The following is a 22447-nucleotide window of genomic DNA, read 5'->3' on the forward strand; positions in this document are numbered from 1 at the left end:
CACAGATATTGGGTCAGCCTGGATATCACAATAAACCATGGTTTATAGTGATGGGAATGAGCTGCAGTGAACCTTGGGCTTGCACGTTCCCCTCTTCCTCCAGAGCAGCCATGTAGAGGAGACCAGAAGCTTTTGCTTCCATTTTTTATTGATCTCTGTTTAGCATTATATTCAAACCCTGAAATTTGGTTAATATTAACTATTGTTTGTTGAAACAAGCCAGCTTCCTAACTCATAATTCAAAAGCAGAAGTGAAAGTCTCCATCTCCTTGTAACACTTCTGGAGGTGAAGGGGGTGGAGGAACTGTGTGAGCCTAGGGCTTGCCATGTCTTGTTTTAGTCACGATTAAACCATGATTTATCCTGACATCCAAACCAGCTCAGTATCTATGGGGATCTTGAGAGAGCTGATCAGGTGCTGCATAGTTGATGGGTCAGAATGATAGACTGTAGTGGCGGTCTATTAAGTGAAAAAAGATGATGTAGGATGGGTTGGAAGCCAAGTAAAGGCTTCAGTGATGATGAGCTTATGGCTAGGTGTTCTCAAAATGCTTGGGAAAGAAATATACATGTTTTAATCTAAACAGATGAGGCAAATGTACAGCTATCAAGTAGACTTTTGTTCATCTGTATCGAGCTGATATCTGAAATTGTTTGCAAATGAGGTATTTCAGAGACAGGATGTGTGTGGAATTAGGAGAACTTAGTTTTCTGTTCACTTGATTTGTAAGTCTCATGATCTTTTAAAGGACAGCTATTTAACTTTTGCAACCAGCATGTAGAGAGCACCCTTGTTTAACAATGCTTGTAATAACCTCTCTTTTTTTAGGTAGTACCATGAAATTGTCATGTATGTAACCAATGGGTGTGGAATTATTTCCTAATCAACCCTCCCTACAACTGTAATCCTGTACTCTGTATGCATGGAGAACAGGGTGTGGAGCGGCTCTCATACACATCTTGTATAATCCTCTATGTGCCTGCTAAGTTGCTGCTGCTATGCACAGTATATCCTGATGCAGCTAGGCAGCTCACCTCACACCTTACCTAGGAGTATCCAGCAGCTTGTTGTTTCTCAAACTCTGGTGTGTGGCTCTGTTTCTCAAGTGGGTATTCTGTGCACCATGGGGACCTGGGAAGAATGGGCTGCTGGATCCTCCAAGGTAAGATGCAGGGAGGCCTCTGCTAGACTTTAATTGCTATATTGCATTGGGTCAGTTGCTATATTGCATTGCTCAGCAGTGGTGGGTCATTGGTGGGTCTGGCATGAGGGCAAGTTCTACCAGGCTTCTGTGCTAGCCATCTTGCACTCCATGCTGCCAGAATTGTGGGTGATGCTTTTGGAGGGTGGAGATGTGGGGAAAGGGTAGTCTCTTACTCAGGGAGTTCAGAAAATCCTGGAGATGATCTTGGTTCTTTCAGGAAAATTTACTTATTGGACCAGTTCTCTGTACAGTTGTAACTTGCATGACACTGTCAAATGCTATGTTTAATTTATATGGGCAAGCAGGATTAAACCAGGTGCATCTTTCATTTTTATGGTAAGATCCAAAAAGGGACACTTACGTACATGGCAGGAAACTGTGTACAGCAAAAGCTTGACGTGCTGTGTTTGCTGCAGTAATTTCTACTACTGACAATGTAAGTCACTGTTTAGCCTAGTAAAGAGTCTTGGCTCTTTAAGAGGTGGAAATATTGTGCTGAAAACAGCAAATGAAGTTGCATCTATGTGTGATATTCTTTTCCATATCTGTATGTCCTGTCTTTGGTTCTAGGTTGAAAACATCTATGAATTGCAATAACTAACAGAACAGTCCTATGCATTTTTAATCACAAGTAAGCCCCACTAAGTCCAGTGGGACTTACTCCCTAGTAAGTGAGTTTCAGATTGAAGTCTAAGACGATCTTACTCTCATTTTGGACAATAGTGAGGGGAGATCTTGCTTGCCTTTTTCAATATTTTTTTAACATACTCAAAAGATATTTTTTACAGAAATGTTATGAATCGAATTATGAATGTTGCTTTAGAATGTACTAGTCTAACACAGCTATTTTCTCATTTTAGTGCACATGAGAGATCCCAACAACCAACTACACATAATCAAAAACTTGAAAATTGCTGTCAACAACATTATTACTCAGCCACCTCAACCAGGAACCATTCGGAAGCTTCTGAATGATGTTGTGACTGTTAGTCAGCCTGCTGAAGGATTAGTAGCTAATGTGATTACTGCAGGAGATTATGATCTCAACATTAGTGGTATGTAACAGGACACTGAAATGTGTGAAACGTGTTATATTAATTTAAAATGGGTGCTCCCCATATGCTTACATTTTGTTCATAAGTGTAAAAGTATCCAGTTCTGAATGCTTGAATATTGCAATATTTGGATACTACATATGTAGAGGGCTTGATTTCCCCCCAGTTTTGTTGGTTACTGCTTTGTTAATCGAGTCTATATATACTCTGCTTTTTAAAATCAGCAACAGGAAGCTTTTTCCTTTTCCTTAGCTATCACTGCTTTTTCTCAGTGCTGAGAATATTAAACTTAATTCTTCTGACGACAGTGCTACATGTTACAACAGATGCTGATATTGTTGCTAGAAATGGCAATCCAAGTTGAACTTCATCCCACCCATCCCGTAACATGTAGTAAAAGGTACCCATATTCTTAGGGCTGGCATCATCAGTTGGCGTTGTCCCTTTGCTACTCTTCATCGCTATTACTGAACTTCTTCACTATTGCTGCCCGCTTGCCTGTCTCCCTCTGGCCCAGGGAGTACTGATGAGCAAATGAGAAGGAGAGGGCCAAGTCCCCATTATTGCCCAAATGGAGTGACTATCACTGGCGAGGAGTAGCCAGTTTTCCCTCCTTAGATTTTGAGGCTCTCTTCCAAAACCCACCATGATGTCATTGTGTAATGTGATCCCCCAGCTCATCACTGGCAGAGGCAGGGAAGTTTGAAAAGCACTGATACGAATGCAAAAAATTTACTGTATGTTCACAGGGATGGGGTGAGGTGAACTTCAGGGTAACACATAGTTGTGCTGTAAGATGCAGTTATGGCAATAGGCATTGAGACTGGTACTTTTCTGTGAGAATATTAAACCTTTAAAAAAGTCCTCTGCTTATGTGACTTAAACTTATTTTTACATTCTCAAATATTGCCTGGATTAAAAGAGACAATATGTATTAAGTTTTTAGTATGTGGAATGTAAATATATTTATAGAGATATAACTCCTTATTCACACTATTTGCAATATGTAAATGTTTGTAGACTTTTTTTTACGGTAGTGAAATTTGTAGAAGTTAGTATATGAACTTTCATTTTAATTTAATTAGTATTGGAGTAGTCATCTGCTGCTGTTAATATTCTATGCATCTTTATTCTGTATCTGTACTATTACTAGTGTAAAACTAGTGTCGCCACAGGCTCTAGTAGTCTGAGAATGATTGGGTAAAAATATGTTTGGCCATTTCCCTTCTGACTGGAGCAACTTTCAGGGGCCATTTCCTTCTTCCCCTCCCTCTTCTCTCAACTTTCTAACTTATGTCCCACATCAGCTTTCCTTCAATGAGCAACCCAATACTATGTCCTCTTCCCACTTCATTAAAGTAGCCTTCCCCCACCATAGCAAACGAGATCTTCTAACCCACCTCCCTCCCTCTCATTTCCCTTCACAATTAGCCTCCCTCCTTCTAATAAGAACCCCCTCCCATTACATGAAAGCTTAGACAGAGCCACCCTTCCTCTGTTGCAGGGAAAGAGGGTGTTCCAAGCCCCCACCCAAGAAGCTCCACCTTCACCTGGGCCTGAAAAAGAAGAGGTGAGATGGTGGGGGGAGAAAAGAAGAAAAAATGCCACCTTTCTCTCACCTGCCCTGAGGCGGAGCCATCCAGTATGGTGACAGTCTTGCCCACTCCTGCTGCATTGTCCCCTCCACTACTCCCACCTCTCTCACACACAAATACACAAATCTCACCCATGTGCAGGGCATCACAAGAGGAGAAACAGCAGCCCCTCCCTGCTTGCTCTGATTCATCCCATTTGAAACAATCCACCAAGGGGAGGGAGTGTGGCTGTTGCCCTTAGCAACTGCCCTGATGCCTAGCAGTGCCTGGTGGAGCCTGCCTGTGAAGCAATATGAATAAAAACAAACCCAAACAGAAAAAAGGAAAGTGGGAGGATGCAGGTAATGCAGGTTGAAAATTGTTGTTGTTGTTCAGTCGTTCAGTCGTGTCTGACTTGTCGTGACCCCATGGACCATAGCACACCAGGCCTTCCTGTCCTGCACTCTCTCCCGGAGCGTGCTCAAGTTCATATTCATTGCATCGGTGATGCTATCTAGCCATCTCATCCTCTGCCGTCCCCTTCTCCTTTTGCCCTCAGTCTTTCTCAGCATCAGGGTCTTTTTCAGAGAGTTTTCTCTTCGCATTAGGTGGCCAAAATATTTGAGCTTCAGTTTCAGTATCTGTCCTTCCAATGAGCACTCATGGTTGATTTCCTTTAGGATGGACTGATTTGACCTCCTTGCAGTCCAGGGGGCTCATAAGAGTCTTCTCCAGCACCACAGTTCGAAAGCATCAATTCTTCAGCGCTCAGCCTTCCTTATAGTCCAGCTCTCACAGCCATACGTTACTACTGGGAAAACCATAGCTTTGATTATACGGACCTTTGTCAGCAAGGTGGTATCTCTGCTTCTGACTATGCTGTCTAGGGTTGCCATAGCTTTCCTCCCAAGGAGCAAGCATCTCTTAATTTCATGGCTACAGTCACTGTCTGTGGTGATCTTGGAGCCCAAGAAAGTAAAATCTGTCACTGCTTCCATTTCTTCCCCTTCTATATGCCAGGAAGTGATGGGGCCAGATGCCATGATCTTAGTTTTTGTAATGTTGAGTTTCAAACCAGCTTTTGCACTCTCCTCTTTCACCCTCAACAAGAGGCTCTTTAGATCCTCTTCGCTTTCTGCCACTAGGGTGGTATCATCTGCGTATCTGAGGTTGTTGATAATTCTCCCGGCAATCTTAATTCCGACCTCTGATTCATCCAACCCGGCGTTTCTCATGATGTACTCTGCATATCAGTTAAATAAGCAGGGCGACAATATGCAGCCTTGTCGTACTCCTTTCCCAATTTTCAACCAATCGGTTGTTCCATGTGTGGTTCTTACTGTTGCTTCTTGACCCTCGTACAGGTTTCTCAGGAGACAGGTAAGGTGGTCTGGTACCCCCATCTCTTTCAGAATTTGCCAGAGTTCGTTGTGATCCACACAATCAAAGGCTTTAGCGTAGTCAATGAAGCAGAAATAGACGTTTTTCTGGAATTCTCTTGCTTTCTCCATGATCCAGCGAAAGTTGGCGATTTGATCTCTAGTTCCTCTGCCTCTTCGAAACCCAGCTTGTACTTCCGGTAGTTCTCGGTTCACATACTGCTGAAGCCTAGCTTGTAGGATTTTGAGCATCACCTTGCTGGCATGTGAAATGAAAATGATGTCATATCAGGCCCTGTTTTGCACGGAGCAAATAAACTGGCACTGAGCTGCAGAGCAATAGGTCACTGGCGCAGAGCAAGTAAGCATACCATTTTGCTATTAAAGCTTGAGCTTTGAATTTTTTTGAAGTTTCAAAATTTTCTGCACGTCTATATTACGCAAGCTTCAGTTTAAAGAAAATGGGCAAAATCGATCTGGTAGTAATAAGCTTTACAGTACCATATTATACAGATAATGAGATCTAGTTTATGTATATAAGCAGTGTATGTAAACTTACTTTGATCAGGGAATAATTGTATATATTCAATAGCCTACTGATCCAGTAAAATACTTGAGCTACTACTGAAACACCAGTTAAAGTTTACATTCCACCAAAATTAGACACACCTAAGCCTGTTGTCCTAGAAATACTTAACTCAGAATGAAGTCTCATTGAAATAATTAAACATTACAGTTTGATCCTAAACAGTTTTGCTTGAAAATAAGTCCCTTGATATCAATAGGATGTATGTGCATTTTTTAAAAAATACCGATAGGGCGCAATCCTATTGAGATAGACACCAGCCTCTGAACTTGGACGCTGATGCCTATCCAATGCAGGTTGGGCGGAGCATGGAGGGGCTCCTCTCCTCTGTGCTCCAGCCGCACTGCATTTGTGGTTAGACGTGTGTTTTTGAGGAGGGAAGGGGCCCAGAGGAAGTTGTCTAAAACGGCGTCCGTGGTCTCCTCCTCTCCCCGCCCCGGGACTGCTCCTTCTTCGCCCTCTCATAAGATTGCTCTCCCCGTGTCTTTATCTATCTGAACTGTACTGTATATTTCTACATCCCTTGAACAAGTAATAGTATTTGATAAAAAGCAGAAACTGAAACTGAAAGTATTGTTTTATTTTATTTATATGGCACTGACAGTGTGGATAGCACTTCAGAGTACAAGACGACAGGTCCTTGCCTCAAGGAATTTACAATCTCATTTCGTATGGGAAAAATACAGGAAAGAGAAGGAAGTGGAGGGAGGGGTATGGGAAGCACTATGCTGTTATTTCAGTTGTACGTGCTTAGGCTTAGTTAAGTGGCTGAGTTATTGCTGGGCATGGGGACTAGGAGGTTATGCCAAAGGCTTCACAGAAAAGGTGGGTTCTGAGGAGGGAAAGTGCAGGAGCTGGAGGACTAACGATCACAGATCAGGATGCATTGGGATATAAGAGTGGAGAGAGAGGGTGGGACAAACCCATAGAGAGCTCTGAAGTTAAGGACAAAGAGCTTGTCCTGAATGCAGGAATGGATCCTATCTCAGGGAAGAAGCATCATGTCTTGGCTATGGACTGAATATGGGGACCAAAGGGAGAGGGAGGAGTCAAGGCTATATGCATGTTCAACAAGGTGGATCAATATATTAACAATATAGTCCATGGATAAGGAAAGTGTACAGGGCGAGGAGGGCTTGGGGGCAAAAATGAGATCTAATGGTAGAGCTGGCCCTGACAAACAAAAATATCAGAAGGGCAGTTGGAGATGCAAGATTGGAGTGAGGGAGAGCTAGGTGCCTCCTGCATACTGATAGTACTGAAAACCATGGATTTAAGGTGGACAGGGACAGAGTGTAGAGAGAAAAGAGTAGAGGGCCAAGAATAGATCCCTTGGGAGCCCCAATATAGAGGGAAAGTAACCTTTAATGAGAGTCTTGCTTGCATCCAGTAAATGGAGCACTGATTCCATCAGAGATATGTGAATTAGTTACTCTTCCTGAGATATTTCTCAGACGTGGGGGAGCTGATGTGAACATTCCTTTTGAATAAATAATTCTTAAAGTACACTCTACATTCCAAATACTTAATTATAGAAATGGTATCAATCACAGTGCATACCGCCAAATTCTTAAATACATTAGAACCTACTGCAACACTTAGTATGAAAATAATGCATGTATCTCATTCACATTGTAATTTCATGTTGTACGGTGATGGAAGTTCAAAATCCAGGAGACAGTGAAGTCTAAGCTGTTTTACTACAAGAATATTGCTGGATATGTGTGATAATGTTCATCAGTGTTGTCCATCATATTCATGAAAATTGTATATAATCTATGCCAGTGATAGGAACTAAATGTGCAAATTAACATCAACTTTCTAGCTGATTATGTCTTACTGCTGAATATGTTGCACACCTCTGCACCTTGATCCATTCCATGAAGTATTAAAACTCCCAAGATTTTCACAGCTTCTTTCAAATGGTTGAAAAGGTAGAAAATTTGTATATTTCATTAAACAAGTACATTGAAATCACTCCATTTATTATTAGACTGTGCAAAAGGGTCTTGAAAGCTGCATACATATACTACTTTCAAGTCTCCATGACAAATCCCTATGCCACCTACCCAATAACCTGCACCTGAAACTGAAAGCCGCATTGGTTTTATTGGGCCCAATGTTTCCAAAGTTAACCACTTCTAAATCCTACTGATATCAGAGGAAGAAATTGAAGTGTGTTTTTACTTTCTCCACTGAAGCAAATAATAAAAGTGCTTAACTTTGGTTAGATCATGCCCATTTTTTAACATGGCATGAAGTGAGACCGAGTGGGGCATGCAACTGTGGGCCTATAAAACCAGAATGATATTTATCCAACATATTTATATCTACCCTTCTGAGCTCAAGTATTAGGCTGAGATATAGATCTGGTTCGCACATAATGCTAACCCATGGTTTATTTAACCCATGGTTAACCCATGCTTTGTTTCCCTACCCAGCACTTGTCTGACCAATGATTGAACAAACTGTGGTAGGGTTTTTTTCAATCCTTGGGTTGTTTGTTTCCCTGTTCCTTCACCTGCTCCCTCCCTCTGTCCCAAATGCCTGTGTGTATGTGTTTTAACTGTTCTTGTGCCTCTGTAGCTTGGCGAAACAACCCATGCACAACCCATGGTTCTGGGTTCACACATGAATAGTCTAGTTCACATATAATGCCAACCCATGTTTTATTTAAACCATGGTTTGTTGCCCTACCCAGGGTTTGTCTGACAGTCAGTCGAACTAACCATAGTTTAAACAACCCAGAGTTCACAGCCCAACAAGAAACCATGAGTTCTCCTTCTGGGTTGTTTGTGTGGCTGCATTTGCACATCGCGACAACCAAGAATTCAACAACCCATGGGTTAAATAAACCAGGTCAGTATCTTTCCCCAGGCCAGCCAGCTAGCTAGCTTCATAGCTGAGCAAGGATAATGAGGCATTATCATAAAATTATGGTAGATGTGGCATCAATGGTAGTTTGTTTTAATTTAAGACTTGCAATGCAAATAAGTGGTGATAGTGTTCATTGTTTTCTTTTTTGAAAGATCAGTTTCTCTGGTTGTAAATCTGCTAGTGAGAAATTTTATTCTTAATTAGAAAGTCTTGCCTCATGTTCTAGCTAGTTGGGTAATTGGTTGTCTGTCTTAGGAGTTTATCTTTGTTTATGCAAACATATTCTTGCTTTGCTCTGTGTTCCAATTATGATAATACCAGATAAAGGAAAAACAGACTTCTGTTTTGCTTGCTGATAGAGTTTAGGTATTTTCTTTGGATGTGCTGGGATCTCCTTGAAAGGAGTATCTGAAGTGATGCTCTACAGCTTCCTTCTAGGTAATTTGTCCCCTCCCACTTTGGAGCAGTATCTGAATTTTTAAAGAAGGCTTCTAAGTGTGTGAATGTTTCAATAATCATAAGTATTCTTTGGACTAGGCCAAAAATAAAAATGCTACTGTAGTATTTTTTGCAGTAAGCATCTGTTCTAACTTGTAGTACCATATGATAGCAGATTGAATTCTAAGACGTGGTGTGATTTAAAATGCCTTATATTTTTGGGAAGGTATAGTGAAATATCCACTGCCCATAATAAATGGCAAAATTATAAATGTTACTGAATAAGACCAAGTACACCTGCTATGTGAAAAGCTTTACAATATTAAAATTATTCTGACAAGAACGAGCAAGATGAATTAAAATGCTGCAGATTGCTATGTATTTCTCATGTTTGGTTCTCAAAGTGTCAAAATGTCCAGAGATGTTAGTGAGAGCTTGCATTATGGTCATACTGGATAGGAGTGCATTAATATCTCATGAGGATATGGTACAGGCTACCTAAACCTGAGAGAAGATAATCTGTATACATTTTATCTGCTTAGTTTAATAATTCCATGTTTTCTCTGTCAGATCGGTCATTTAAAGCTAGTGTTCCTTGGTACAGTAGTTGGAAAGACACACTGATGGGACTGAATACATCCACATTTTATTCAGGTATTTTGTGTGGCTGGTGTGGGTTTCCTAAATTCCTGTTTCTGTTCCTTTATTATGTAAGCCATCTGTCTTTCTTTACAATCCTACTACACTGTAGCACTGTCCTTGGAATAGAATCCCCCCCCCCCCGAAATATTGGTGGTGGCTGTATGACTTTCATCTTTTCTTGTTCATACACTCTTGCACTAGTTTAAAACCAATTGTGATAATTTCATGCATCAGAGCGCAGAAAAAAAATCATTCTTTACTAGAAGTGATTTATTTGATTGAACATGCTGTATTTGATATTGTCTGTTTTTCCAGAAATGCTTTCCTCCTTTCCCTTAAATACGTTTGTGTGATAAATAGTGTTAGAAATATTGTGATGTTGGGATATGTGTAACCCCCCCTCCCCTGTTTTTTCCCAGCTGGGTTGTTAAAGCACATTTTTGTTTAGGGTGTGTTTTTAGGGTACAGATGTACAGTTGCTCATTTGTTGCAGGGAATTCAGATGTCTTTCACCAAGAGGGCATTTCTGTTTGACATAAATTGCATTGTCCCAGCACATTGTTGCTGGGAAAAGGCAACACTTTCCTTTGGTAACACGACTGTTGTGATTTGCCTTTAATATGATTGTATGATTAGAATAGGAACTTATTGGATTGTGCTTGAGACATCACTGATAACAATTTTCTCCCCTAGTGTGCCTCTCAACATGCAAAAAGGGTCTTGCATGGGGAAAGACAGGCACTGTGACTAGTCTCAAGACACTCTGCAGATTTACTTTCCCCTTTAATCTCAGTGGCCAGCAGAAGTCTGAAGACTTTAAAAAAAACTTTAAAAAACCTTGCTGTGTTTCTGTCCTGTGTACCATCGTTTTGCTCAGCCTCCTCATTTCTACAGCAAGGCTCTTCTAACGCATGTTTTAATAAGCCAGAATTCTAAAGAATGCTGACTTATTGTGAATGAGCCAGGGTGCTGGTGCATGTAGCTAAGCGAACCACAGGCCTTTGTTTATCATGACATGTGAATTGGGAACTGTAGTGAGAGACAAGTCAGAATTCCTAGTTCGCACATCACAACAAACAAACCACAGATGGGAAGTCTGCAGTTTACAAGGAGAGCCAAGCAGGAGTGATGGAGCCACGCTGGCTCATGAACAATAAGGATTCTTTAGAATTCTAGCTTTTGTGCTGTGTGAATGAGGCCATTATGAGTGAACTAGATATTGTGCTGTTGTCTTTGAGGTGTACCTTGCAGGACTCTCCTACAAAGGCTTGCTGATACTCTGAGCATAAGTATATAGTTGTGATTATTAGCTTTCATCAACATATATGTGTCGTTCTTGCATAAAGCATATAGTGAGGGCACTGATTATAACTTATGAAAGAGTATCCACACACACATGCCAGTTGTGCAGCTTCTTTTTAGGAAGCTCACTATAACAATATCCTTTCCTCCACAAAACAGTAGGAATAAGGCCCTGAGTGCCCCTTGGCAGTAGAGCAGTGATGCTGCTGCTGTTTGAAATGATAATGAATTAGCAGCATAGAGTGCAATCCTATGCGATCCTGGCTGGGCGATGCTGGAAGTTGTAGGACTTTTTTTCTTTCTAAATATGCATAGGATCGTGCCTTTAGTTGTTGCCATAGCCTAGATGTCTCAGAAAATGTCCAGCAACTTGGGGGGGTGGGGGGAATCATTGCATGTACTTTACTTGTTTGAGTCTTAATTATTGTAGTTAGTCAAAACATACCAGGCACTTCCATAGCAAATTCTGATGGTTTTTAAATTCCTTTTTCCAGTGGTGGGTGGGTGGGAAGGGCTGTGGGGCAGGGAGTGGGTTTTACCAGCATTCTTGCACCTGCCAGCCAATTCTCTACTAATACAGTATTTTCACTTTGTACAGATTTTCCCCAAGTTGTCTATATTGTTTAACTTTTTCAGTGCCAGTGGGCTGCTGCTTCATGCTACACAGAGTGGCACAATTCCTCCTCATTTATGTTATCAAAGTTAATATAATTGTTACTTTCAAAGCATGATCAACTTACTGACTAATATAACCATTACATGTTATTGTTTTGCAATATTCAATTGCAGTAAAATATCTGTGTGGCCACCTGTTGCAGCCTCCTGTGGTAGCACAAAAGGTATTTGTGTGAGAACAGAGATGGCACAGATTACTAAATGTAGTCTGGAGGGCCATTTAAAATACATCCATCTTTTGTTGTGCATTTTAAATAACATTTTGAAAGATGGGGTGGACTGACATGCTAACAGCCTGAACAATAACTTGGCAACTAGATTGAAGTGCCAGTCAGTCTGGAGTGGATACTGGGACAATGGGCCAGTTCCCCCAGTCCTACCCTGCTAAGAATATGTCTTTATGCCCTCCTTCATTTTAACTTTCTCTGCTGTCTTGCTACAAAATTAGCTAATATTAGCTACAAAATTAGATAACTGCATAGCAGAGAACAACAATATCAGAAGCATTGTATCTAATTAGAGTTTTGCTGTCAGGCCCCCTTTACATGTTGAGACTGCAGCAGCTGTATAAAACTTACACTAAACCCTTGAAGTACTGCTTTAGTGGATGGATGAGAGGGCAGCAATTGCTCAAGCATCTGAAGCATTTCCTGAAGTGTAACATGTATCTCCTCATAGTGCATTAAAACTTTGTCCAGCAGCTGGGTTAGATCCTACTCAGGCGATGCTCCTGCTGGTGGAATAAAATGCTGGAGACCCACTGTCTATAATAGAACCTAGGAGAACCATCTTTTTCAGCCCCCCACAAATTGCTGCAATTCATGTGGTCAACTGAAGTCAAAGATATTGCTAATTCCATTGGAATGGTAAGCAGATCTTTGATCCTGATAAGATGTGTGTGCAAGGGAAAGGAAACAATTTCTGCAGTTAACTGTGTAATCAAAAGAATGGTGGGTGGAGGGAACTTAATAGAAAACACATTTAAAGCAATCATGGAGGTAAACAGCTCAAAACATAACTTCAGAGGTTAAATATAAACTATAACGAGGCAATAAAAACAGATACAAAGTTAAAATATTCAAGAGAATAAAAAGGGCTTTGCCTGACACTGAAAGATCAGCAAGAAAGGTGCCAGAGAGGGCATTCCACAATTGGGGGCCCACTACGGAAAGGGCCACTCGTGGGTACCCATTTGCTGAATATCAGTGGGTCATTTGAAGCAGGGCCTTTTATAGCCTCAGGGCATGGGTAGACATGAGAGGTGGTGGACTTTCAGATACTGTGGCTTCAAGCTGTGAAGGGCTTTATATGTCAAAAACAGCACTTTGAATTGAGAGCAGAAACAAACTGGGAGCTTGTAAAGATGATACAACACATGATCATAACACATGTTTCAGTCAGTACTCTTGCCATCATATTTTTATACTGTCAAAGGCAGCTCCACATACAATACATTGCAGTAATCTAAATGGGAGGTTACCAAGGACAACCCACAGCCCAATTTTAAAAGCCCTCTGGAAGACAATTAGTTCAGAACTGGCAAGAGTGATATGTCCCTTCCCTGGCAGGCTGCTGGGCAGGAAGGAAAATGCAGAGAGAAAAGGGGGTGACCCACCAATTTTGGGCCCTGGCCCTGTTCATTGTTGGCTTTGGCCCTACCCACGGCCAGTATACAGACCCTGACAGATTGCCTACAAGGGAATACGGCCCTCAACAGAAAAAAGTTGCCAAGCTCTGGCATATAGAATGCAGCCCCCATGGCTATGGGTATTTTGTAAGGATTTTCCCAAATCCCCAAAACATTCTGGTTCATACTCGGCAGCTGTAGTGAACATGAATATTCTGCAGCATAGCAGCAACTTGACCCCTGACAAAAAGATGCTTCAAGGTGACTGGCAGCCAAATTTTAACAATATTTACAACAAATAGTGTTTAAATAAGATAGGCTGAAACCTTGCCTGAGGCAACAAAATGTGATGTTGCAGTCAAAACAGACAATTAGGGTTTGATCACATAGGTGCCAGTTACATGGGGAAACTTAATGTTGACTTGGTACATTTACACAACATGCACTGAGCTGAAATAAATAGAAATAAGTTTGCCCTGAGTGTATCATTGGCCATATTTTTGTTCTAGTTCAGGAACCAGTGCATTTAAACCACATTTTAAGTGAGCTGGAATATGATTCTTCAGCAATCAATCTGTCTCTTGAAAGTCACACAAGGACCTTTTTCTGTTGGTTCTGGTACTTCATGTTCTAGGCCTTTGGTGTATAAGGATAAGAGCTTTCTATGAGAAAGCAGATGTTGCCTAGGTAGCCTCTGGAGATATAAAATGTGATAGTTAAACTGAATGGTTCAAAAAAATTGCATTCTAGTACCAGAATATTAAAATTCTACTTCACACTTTAGTTGTATATTGCAGTGGTGTCAAGCCTCTTTCAGCCTGAGGGCCAGATTCAATTTTGGAGAAGACCCCTGGCTGCATTCCAGTGGTGGGTGGGGCCAAAGGAAAAAGGGCAGACAAAAAATACTAGCATGTTTTAGCTTAAAGCACTTGCTATCCGTAACTAAGCCTTAGGGTAGGCATTTCAATGTTTTAGGGTGCAATCCAAACTCAGAGGCTGATGACTGTCCAATGCAGGGTGGCTGGCCACCTTGCACTTTTGGCCAGACCGGTGATTTTGCCTGTCAGGCTGGAGAGCATTGGAGCGGGAGGCAGGGAGGCCATGTGGTGCATAAGAAACGGCATGACACAGTTTCCATGGTCTCTGTTCCACCCCAAGGATTGCCTCCTTTTCCCTGTCTCCACACTCGGTTTCTGAATGTGGAGATGTAGCTAGTGCAGAGAAAACTGTGCTGGCTATGAGAGGGCGGGGAGTGCAGTTTCTGGGCTTTGAGGTCGGAGCCCAGAAACCGAAAAACCTATGTCCCCCAGATGCTGTGTAGGGTACATAGAATTGCTCTCTTAGAAAGGGAAAGAAACCGTGCAAAAGCCAAGAAACCACCAAAGAATCGGCAGTCAAGAAAAGGGGGTGTGGCCATTTGGGGAACCCTGGAGGGCCACATTTGGCCTGGGGACCTGAGATTCAACACCACTGGTATATTGGGTCTTTATTTGAATCTGAGTTACTTATGAGCTTTCAGTTGTATTTGTTCTGAAGCTATGTATTTATTGTTTTCAAAAACTAATGTATCAATGTGAAGGAGTCACCGTCAAGGTGTAATAGTCTTGATTAGTGTGTGTGTGGTGCTAAGAATTCAAAAAATATGCTTGCATAATTTTTTTCCCCATGTACTGTGTCATACACATTTAGAATTGTATTTTATATGTAACCAGCTTCATGGTGATGGAACATATGATTTTAATAGTTTATTGTGTGCAAGAAAGTTTAACTTCTCAAAGGATGCTACATATAACGTTTGAAAAGCTGCCAAGGTATCTGTTAGATGCTGTATGTCTCTTGGTTTGAATTTTGTTCAGAATAATTTCAACATCAGTTCATTTATCTTAAGAATGGTTCCCTTATCATTTGGAATTACAAAAAAAAAATGATGATTGTATGTTAGAGGATTTACAAACTGAGGCTTCAATCCTTTATACACTGACCTGGGAGTAATTCCCATTGAACCTAATGGGACTGACTTCTGAGTAGAAATGCATAGGATTGCCCTGTCAGCCCTGGTTAGTACTTGGATGGGAGACCGCCTGGGAATCAGGCTTCCTGCACTTAGCAGGGGGTTGGACTCGATGGTCTTGTAGGCCCCTTCCAACTCTATGATTCAACTCCCAGAATACTTCTCAGATATTCTGAGCTCTATTTGAATTTGCATTGTATCTGAATTCTGTTTCCATAGAAATAGGTGAAAACGCTTCCGATTATACTGTAGATAAGACATAGATGCAGAGGCGTTGCATTGCAAGCCAAATTGTGTGGGACTGGCAAATGGCCCGAAAGCTTTCTGTTGTTGCACAGTATTGGAATATGGTGAGAACCACATGGGTGAAATCTGCAGCAGGTTCCCCTATTTATAAACAATAGTCTTGAAAAGAAATTCTTTCTTCTAAATTTTTAGTTCTAATCATTCTGCAAAAATATTCAGTAACTAATTGATACTCTTGTCCAGCTTGGTATCTTTTTCTAAAATTTTTCTTCCAGGTAGTTAAGTGGCAGAAATGTTTTTACAACAAAGTGGCCTCTTAATTTTAAAGGTTTCTGTAATCTCTCTCTAATTTATTTTAGCTACCACTCCATGGTTTGAGGCTTATCGAGAGAGCTTTCTTCAGTCTATGCCCGCATCGGACCATGAATTCCTAAACCACTATGTTGCCTGTATCCTTTGAAACAGTAAGACATGATGTGAGATCTTATATAACCTTTAATAGTAACATAACAAACAAACAAACAAACAAACTGTAGCATGAGTTTATGGATTATGCAACATCATGTTTTTATAGTATTTATGAGAGGTGCACACTGACCCCAACATTCAACTCTGACCCTGATTCAGTGCTTCAGAAAATGGCCCTATTCCACTTGGACTCTAAGTAAAAACCTTTCTATATTTCAGAAGGATAGGTGCAGCACTTTATGTGGAAGTCCTCAAATTTGGGGGAGGGGGAGTGATTAGCATCCCCTTCCCTCCCCCTGTGATTTTTTTTGGGGGTGGAGGGATTTGTATGGATATGGCACACACCATGACGGTGTTTCCAGGCAAAAAACCTATAAAGTTTCAAAAGCTGAGAGGCTTGGGAGTTATGATGTTTGAAAACCAATTTAAGGCTTTTATCATAGTGAAGCCCAGTGGCATTGGACGAATGGCCATCTCGGGGTCCCATCCTCGCCCTCCAAAGCACAGTGACTGGAGACCCCCTGGTAAAACATGCTCTAGGATTAGAAGGTGGACCTGTCAAGCACTCAACCAAACTCCCCCCTTCCCCTGCTCATAGTCAGCATTAGAGCAGAGGTGGGCAACTTGTGGCCCTCCACATGTTTTGACCTGCAGTTGCCATGATCCCTTATCATTGGCTATGCTGGCTAGGGCTGATGGGAGTTGTAGGCCAAAACAACTGGAAAGCCACAAGTGGCCTACTCCTGGTTTAGAGAAACAAAACTGAATGATGCTATTTGGAAAAGAGACTGAATATCTGTGTTTTTAAAATCTGCGTTGGTAACAAAGCCTTGTCTGGGTCCAAGTTCATTTCTCATTGCTTCAGAGGGAAGCTTGCTTTGCCTTGGGAAGCACGTGAAATGGCCTGAAGGGGCCTGATTCAGCTTGGGATTCAGTTGAAACCAGTGCATACCCTTAATATTTATCCTGGGTTAGATATTACCTTCCTTGCTAAAGATAGTTATCCTCAGATTATTTACCTCATATGAATAGCTGTTGCTTAGAGCTAAGTGCAGTTTGGAAAGAAACACTAAAGGCATTATTGGAAGAGCACCCAAGGTGTTCAGTGTATGCACTAGCCACTAGCTAACTTGTGCTCTTGTGACTCATCCTTAATGTCAATTCAGGTATGCTTGTGGTTTCATCTAGTGAACCTGAACCTGTGGAACAGTTTCTTAAGCTATCACAAGAACAACATCGGATTCAACATAGTAATGAATATTCTTATCCAAAATGGTTTATTCCAAACACACTAAAATATTATGTGTTGTTGCATGATGTGAGTGTAGGAGAGGAACAAAGGTGAGTAGGGTTGTGGGAGTGGGTCTTCAAAAGATTTCTGAAATGCTGATTTTAAACTTGTGTATATTGTTGGTGTGTGCAGTTTAAGGTAATTCATTGGAACCCAGATAGAGTGAATACATAGGTGCAATTCTACAGAAATGAATGCCTAATGTAACTTGATATCACAAGCATAAATCATGTATAGTTTGAAAGAGAGCTGGACTTCTTCTGTTACAGGTGTGCAAATGGATATTTCTTGTGTTAGTTTTACTGTTAGGAAACCTGATCTTGTAAATGGTTATTATTATTATTATTATTAAATTTATTAATCGCCCATCTGGCTGGTCACCCAGCCACTCTGGGCGATGTACAACATACAATAAAACAGTTTAAAACAATAAAATTCTACAGTAAAAACATTTTCTAAAATACCCTAACCCACCCCAAATGCCTGCCTGAACAACCACGTTTTTAATGCACGACAGAAGCTCATTAAAGAAGGGGCATGGCGGAGTTCCCTAGGGAGGGAGTTCCACAGAGTGGGGGCCACCACAGAGAAGGCCCTCTCCCTCGTCCCCACCAGTCTAGCTGTCCTGGCTGATGGGACAGAGAGAAGGCCATCCGAGGCTGATCTTGTTAAGCGGCCTGTGTGGTGTTGCTGGAGGCGCTCCTTAAGATAGGCTGGGCCGGAACCATGTAGAGTTTTAAAGGTCAAAACCAACACCTTGAATTTGACCCGGAAAACAACTGGTAACCAGTGCAACTCCTTCAGCACTGGAGTGATGTGATCTCGCCGGCGGCTGCCTTTAATCAGGCGAGCCGCCGCGTTCTGTACCAGCTGCAGCTTCCGAACCGTCTTCAAGGGTAACCCCACATAGAGCGCATTACAGTAGTCTAAACGAGAGGAGACCAGGGCATGTACTACCGATGGGAGCAGATGGTCGGGAAGGAAGGGGCGCAGCCGCCGTATCAGATGGAGTTGATACAGCGCTGTCCGGCTCACAGCTGACACCTGAGCCTCCATGGATAGCTGGGAGTCCAAAATGACCCCCAGGCTGCGGACCTGGTCTTTCAAGGGTAGCCGTACCCCATTCAACACCAGGTCAACATCCCCCAGCCTCCTCTTGTCTCCCACCAAAAGTACCTCGGTCTTGTCAGGGTTCAGCTTCAGCTTATTCCTCCCCATCCAGCCATTCACTGTCTCCAGACATTTGGACAGGGATTCTACAGCCAACCTTGGTGAAGATTTGAATGAGAGGTAGAGCTGCGTGTCATCCGCGTATTGATGACACCGCACCCCAAACCTCCTGATGATAGCCTCCAGTGGCTTCACATAGATATTAAATAGCATCGGTGAGAGGATGGAACCCTGTGGCACCCCACAAGTGAGTGGCCATGGGTCTGAAACCTCCTCTCCCAGTGCTACCCTCTGGTACCTGCCGGAGAGGAAGGACCGGAACCACCGCAATACGGTATCTCCAATGCCCAACCCCTCCAGGCAGTCCAGGAGGATACCGTGGTCAACGGTATCAAAAGCCGCTAAGAGGTCGAGGAGAACAAGGAAGGAGCATTCACCCCTATCCAGAGCCCTCCTCATATCATCTACCAAGGCGACCAAGGCCGTTTCTGTCCCATGCCCAAGCCTGAAGCCTGACTGAAATGGGTCTAGATAATCAGTTTCTTCCAAGTGTGCCTTCAACTGCATCGCCACCACCTGCTCAATCACCTTGCCCAAAAATGGCAGATTTGAGACTGGGCGAAAGTTGTTCAAAACTTGAGGATCCAAGGAGGGCTTCTTTAAGAGCGGTCTTATCACTGCCTCCTTGAGGGCTGATGGCATCACTCCCTCCTCAAGGGAGGCGTTCACCACTGCCCTGATCCCCTCACCCAGTCTCTCTCTGCAGCCCATAATGAGCCACGATGGGCAAGGATCAAGTAAGCAGGTGGTCGGCCTTACAGATGAAAGCACCTTGTCCACTTCATCAGGAGGAAGAAGCTGGAACCGATCCCACAAAACCGGTTTGCCACAGGCCGCCTCTTGCTCACTAACTGTATCCACAGCGTGCAGAGTAACACACCTAATCTGATCAATTTTATCTGCAAAGTGCCTTGCCAAGGCCTCACAGGAGGCCTTAGAATGCTCCAGTGGTTCTGGAGCCACAGGACCGACCAGGCTCCGGACCACTTGGAACAGCCTCCTGGGGCAGCACTCTGCAGACGCGATAGAGGCAGCATAATATTCCTTTTTTGCTGCCTTCACCGCTACGTGATAGGCTGAAGATACAGCTCTAGCCCGTGTCTGATCGTCTTTGGAGCGAGACTTCCGCCACCGGCGCTCTAGCCGTCTCACCTCCTGTTTCAGAGCTCGTAACCGTGGATTGAACCATGGTGCAGTCCGAGCCCTGTTCAGGGGGAGAGGGCATTTCGGAGCCACCTGGTCTAATGCCCCAGTGATTGCGGCATTCCAGCCACCCACCAGGGTCTCGACCGAGTGGCCGTTGGTGTGCCCCAGAGAATCCCCAAGCGCGTTCAGGAATCCATTTGGATCCATAAGACGCCTGGGGCGGACCATTTTAATGGGTCCTCCACCCTTGCGGAGGGGTTGTGGAACCGAGAAGTCCAACGTCACCAGATAGTGATCTGATCATGACAAGGGGGTGGTGGATATACCCCCGACTTCCAGATCACTCCCCGCTTCTCCAGAAACAAACACAAGGTCTAGCGCATGACCGGCTACATGGGTGGGCCCAGTTAGAATATGGTGCAGCTTCCAGGAGGCCATGGTCTCCATAAAGTCCCGAGGTGCTCCTGTGAGGATGGCCTCCGAATGTACGTTGAAGTCCCCCAACACCAATAAGTTAGAGGACTGTACACGCACATCAGAGACCACCTCAAGCACCTCAGCCAGGGCGTCAGTCGTGCAGCGGGGTGGACGGTACACGAGCAGAATCCCCAGACTGCCGTTCGGGCCCAACCTCCAGTACATGCACTCAGCAACCGTGGTCTCCCGGAGAGGGGGTCTGGTGAAGACCAAGGACTCTCGGTAGATAACAGCCACTCCCCCTCCTCGATCCCCAGCCCTCAGCTGCTGTGCATACGAAAATCCGGCTGGACACATGGCTGCAAGGATTGGAGCAGCAGCCTCGGCCAGCCAGGTCTCCGTAATCCATGCCAGGTCTGCACCCTCATCCAGGATCATGTCACGGATGAGGGAGGTTTTCTGGGTAACAGACCTGGCATTGCAGAGCAGCAAACGAAGGCCAGAAGATGGGGTCACGCCTCCCCCAGCCATCCTTTGGCTCTGGACAGGCCCGGAGCAGGGGACAGATACTACACATCTCTCCCTTGTTCCCTTTATCTGGCATGGCCTGCCCCTAGCGCTCTGCCAGCGCCTGCCGCCCAGCCTCGGTATGTTCTGGCCCCCAACACTCCCCCCACTGCCTCCATCAGGTGGACACATGCCCCCTCGCTCCCGCCTATCAGGCAGGCTACCCACCCCTAAAAACACAACAAAATCCCCCAGAAAAAACAACAACAAAAAACAATTAAAAAAATTCCCTTAAAAATAACGCCAGGCAGGAGTCCACAGGGAAGGCCTGGTGGTGGTGGTGGTGGTGGCGGCGGCGGCAGGCCCGGCAGCGGCAGGCCCGGCAGCAGCAGCAGCAGGCACGCCTCTTCCCCGGTGGTGTTGGCTTCTCCTGCAGGCCCTGGCTCTCCCAGGCCACCTCAGCCAGCCAGCTTATGTAGCCCCTCCAGGGAGGGGCAGGTGGAGCAGCACAGCTGGCTCGGTACCTGGGGGCCTGGCAGGCAGAAAGTCTGCCAGGCAGAAGTCTGAAGGGAAGGCCTGATGGTGGTGGTGGCGGCAGCGGCGGCAGCAGGCCCAGCAGCAGCAGGCACACCTCTTCCCCGGTGGTGGTGGCTTCTCCTGCAGGCCCTGGCTCTCCTGCAGGCCCTGGTTGTCTGCCATTAATCCATGTGACTCAAAATGTAAGAAACATAAATGAGTTAATGTTTTTGCAACCTTTCTGTACCCACATGAAAATGATAGAGTCCCAATTTTTAAGTGTCTTTTCTTTGCTACTCTTAATCTGACTTTAGAATAGCAACCTTAGAAAACTACTTTATGTTCTGACTTTAGTAACTGAAAGTTCTCAGGATGGGGTATGTGCGCCAGCTGAGCTTCAAAATGATGTGTGCCACCTGAGCTTCATGAAGTTTGCTTTCCTGGCAGTGCAAGAATATTGCATGGATGCTGTGAGGAAGCAGACCCTTGCAAAAGTTTCAAATTAGAGTTGACTTGTACATAATATAGATAATTAAGTATTTTACCTTTAGAATCCTAAGTGTTCCTGACAAATGTTGCCATAAGTTAACCTTAGCTCTGTGTATGTGTCCATTCCTGGATTTTAATCTTAGCAGTTTTGGTATCTGATCTACATGCCTTTAATGATGTCATTTTAATTAATTGATACTGAAATTGAAATGGATAAGACGCTAAGCTTAGTATGTGCTTCCTAGTAAAAGGAATGGCTGAAAAAACTGGAAGATTTTTCTCTTGCTGGTCTCTTTTTGCTCATCTCCTCCCTGTTTTCAAAAATGCAATCCTCGTCTCCTTTTTTGCATGTTGTTTCAACCATGTCTCACCTTGTGTGTTTGTGTATGTGATATAAAAACATACATTTCTTATTAGTGGTTTTGTTCCTTTATATCTAACTTTTGTATTCTCTGTTAAGCTCTTCCTTGTTCTTTCTGTTCTTTTTGTACTAATCTTACAAAACTACCTATATCTCCAATCTCTACCCCTTTGCCTGATGTGGAATGCTCTTAGTTGTTTATCTGGCCTCTCCTTTCTAGTTTTATGTATGAATGTATTTATTTAAAGTATTTTTATCTTGCTCCTCATCCAAAAATGCTTCCGGAGTAATAAGTAAAACAACACACTGCTTGACTGCAGGCTTACAATCTAAAAAGGCACAACACGCAAGGAAAAGGGGATAGAAAGGGAAGATGAGGGCTGGTGGAATGGCCCTGGTTCCCCT

The 22447-nt window shown here is 43.4% G+C and overlaps 1 protein-coding gene across 2 annotated transcripts in view; it reads left to right on the forward strand.

Annotated features, from left to right (window-relative positions):
* Nucleotides 1-22447, forward strand: part of TRAPPC8 (trafficking protein particle complex subunit 8) — an 84752-nt gene that overhangs the window by 3263 nt on the left and 59042 nt on the right. The window contains exons 2-5 of one of the 2 annotated variants that reach the window (XM_084849619.1): nt 2066-2260; nt 9685-9768; nt 15977-16066; nt 17252-17426. In XM_084849619.1, the coding sequence (XP_084705745.1) occupies nt 2066-2260; nt 9685-9768; nt 15977-16066; nt 17252-17426 (544 nt within the window). The remainder of the gene's footprint in view (nt 1-2065; nt 2261-9684; nt 9769-15976; nt 16067-17251; nt 17427-22447) is intronic. The other variant, XM_084849620.1, reaches the window with a different exon arrangement.

The sequence above is a fragment of the Heloderma suspectum genome, chromosome 4, assembly GCF_057233095.1.
Source record: "Heloderma suspectum isolate Gila_16-S chromosome 4, 16-S_ref, whole genome shotgun sequence".
NCBI classification, from domain to species: Eukaryota; Metazoa; Chordata; class Lepidosauria; order Squamata; family Helodermatidae; genus Heloderma; species Heloderma suspectum.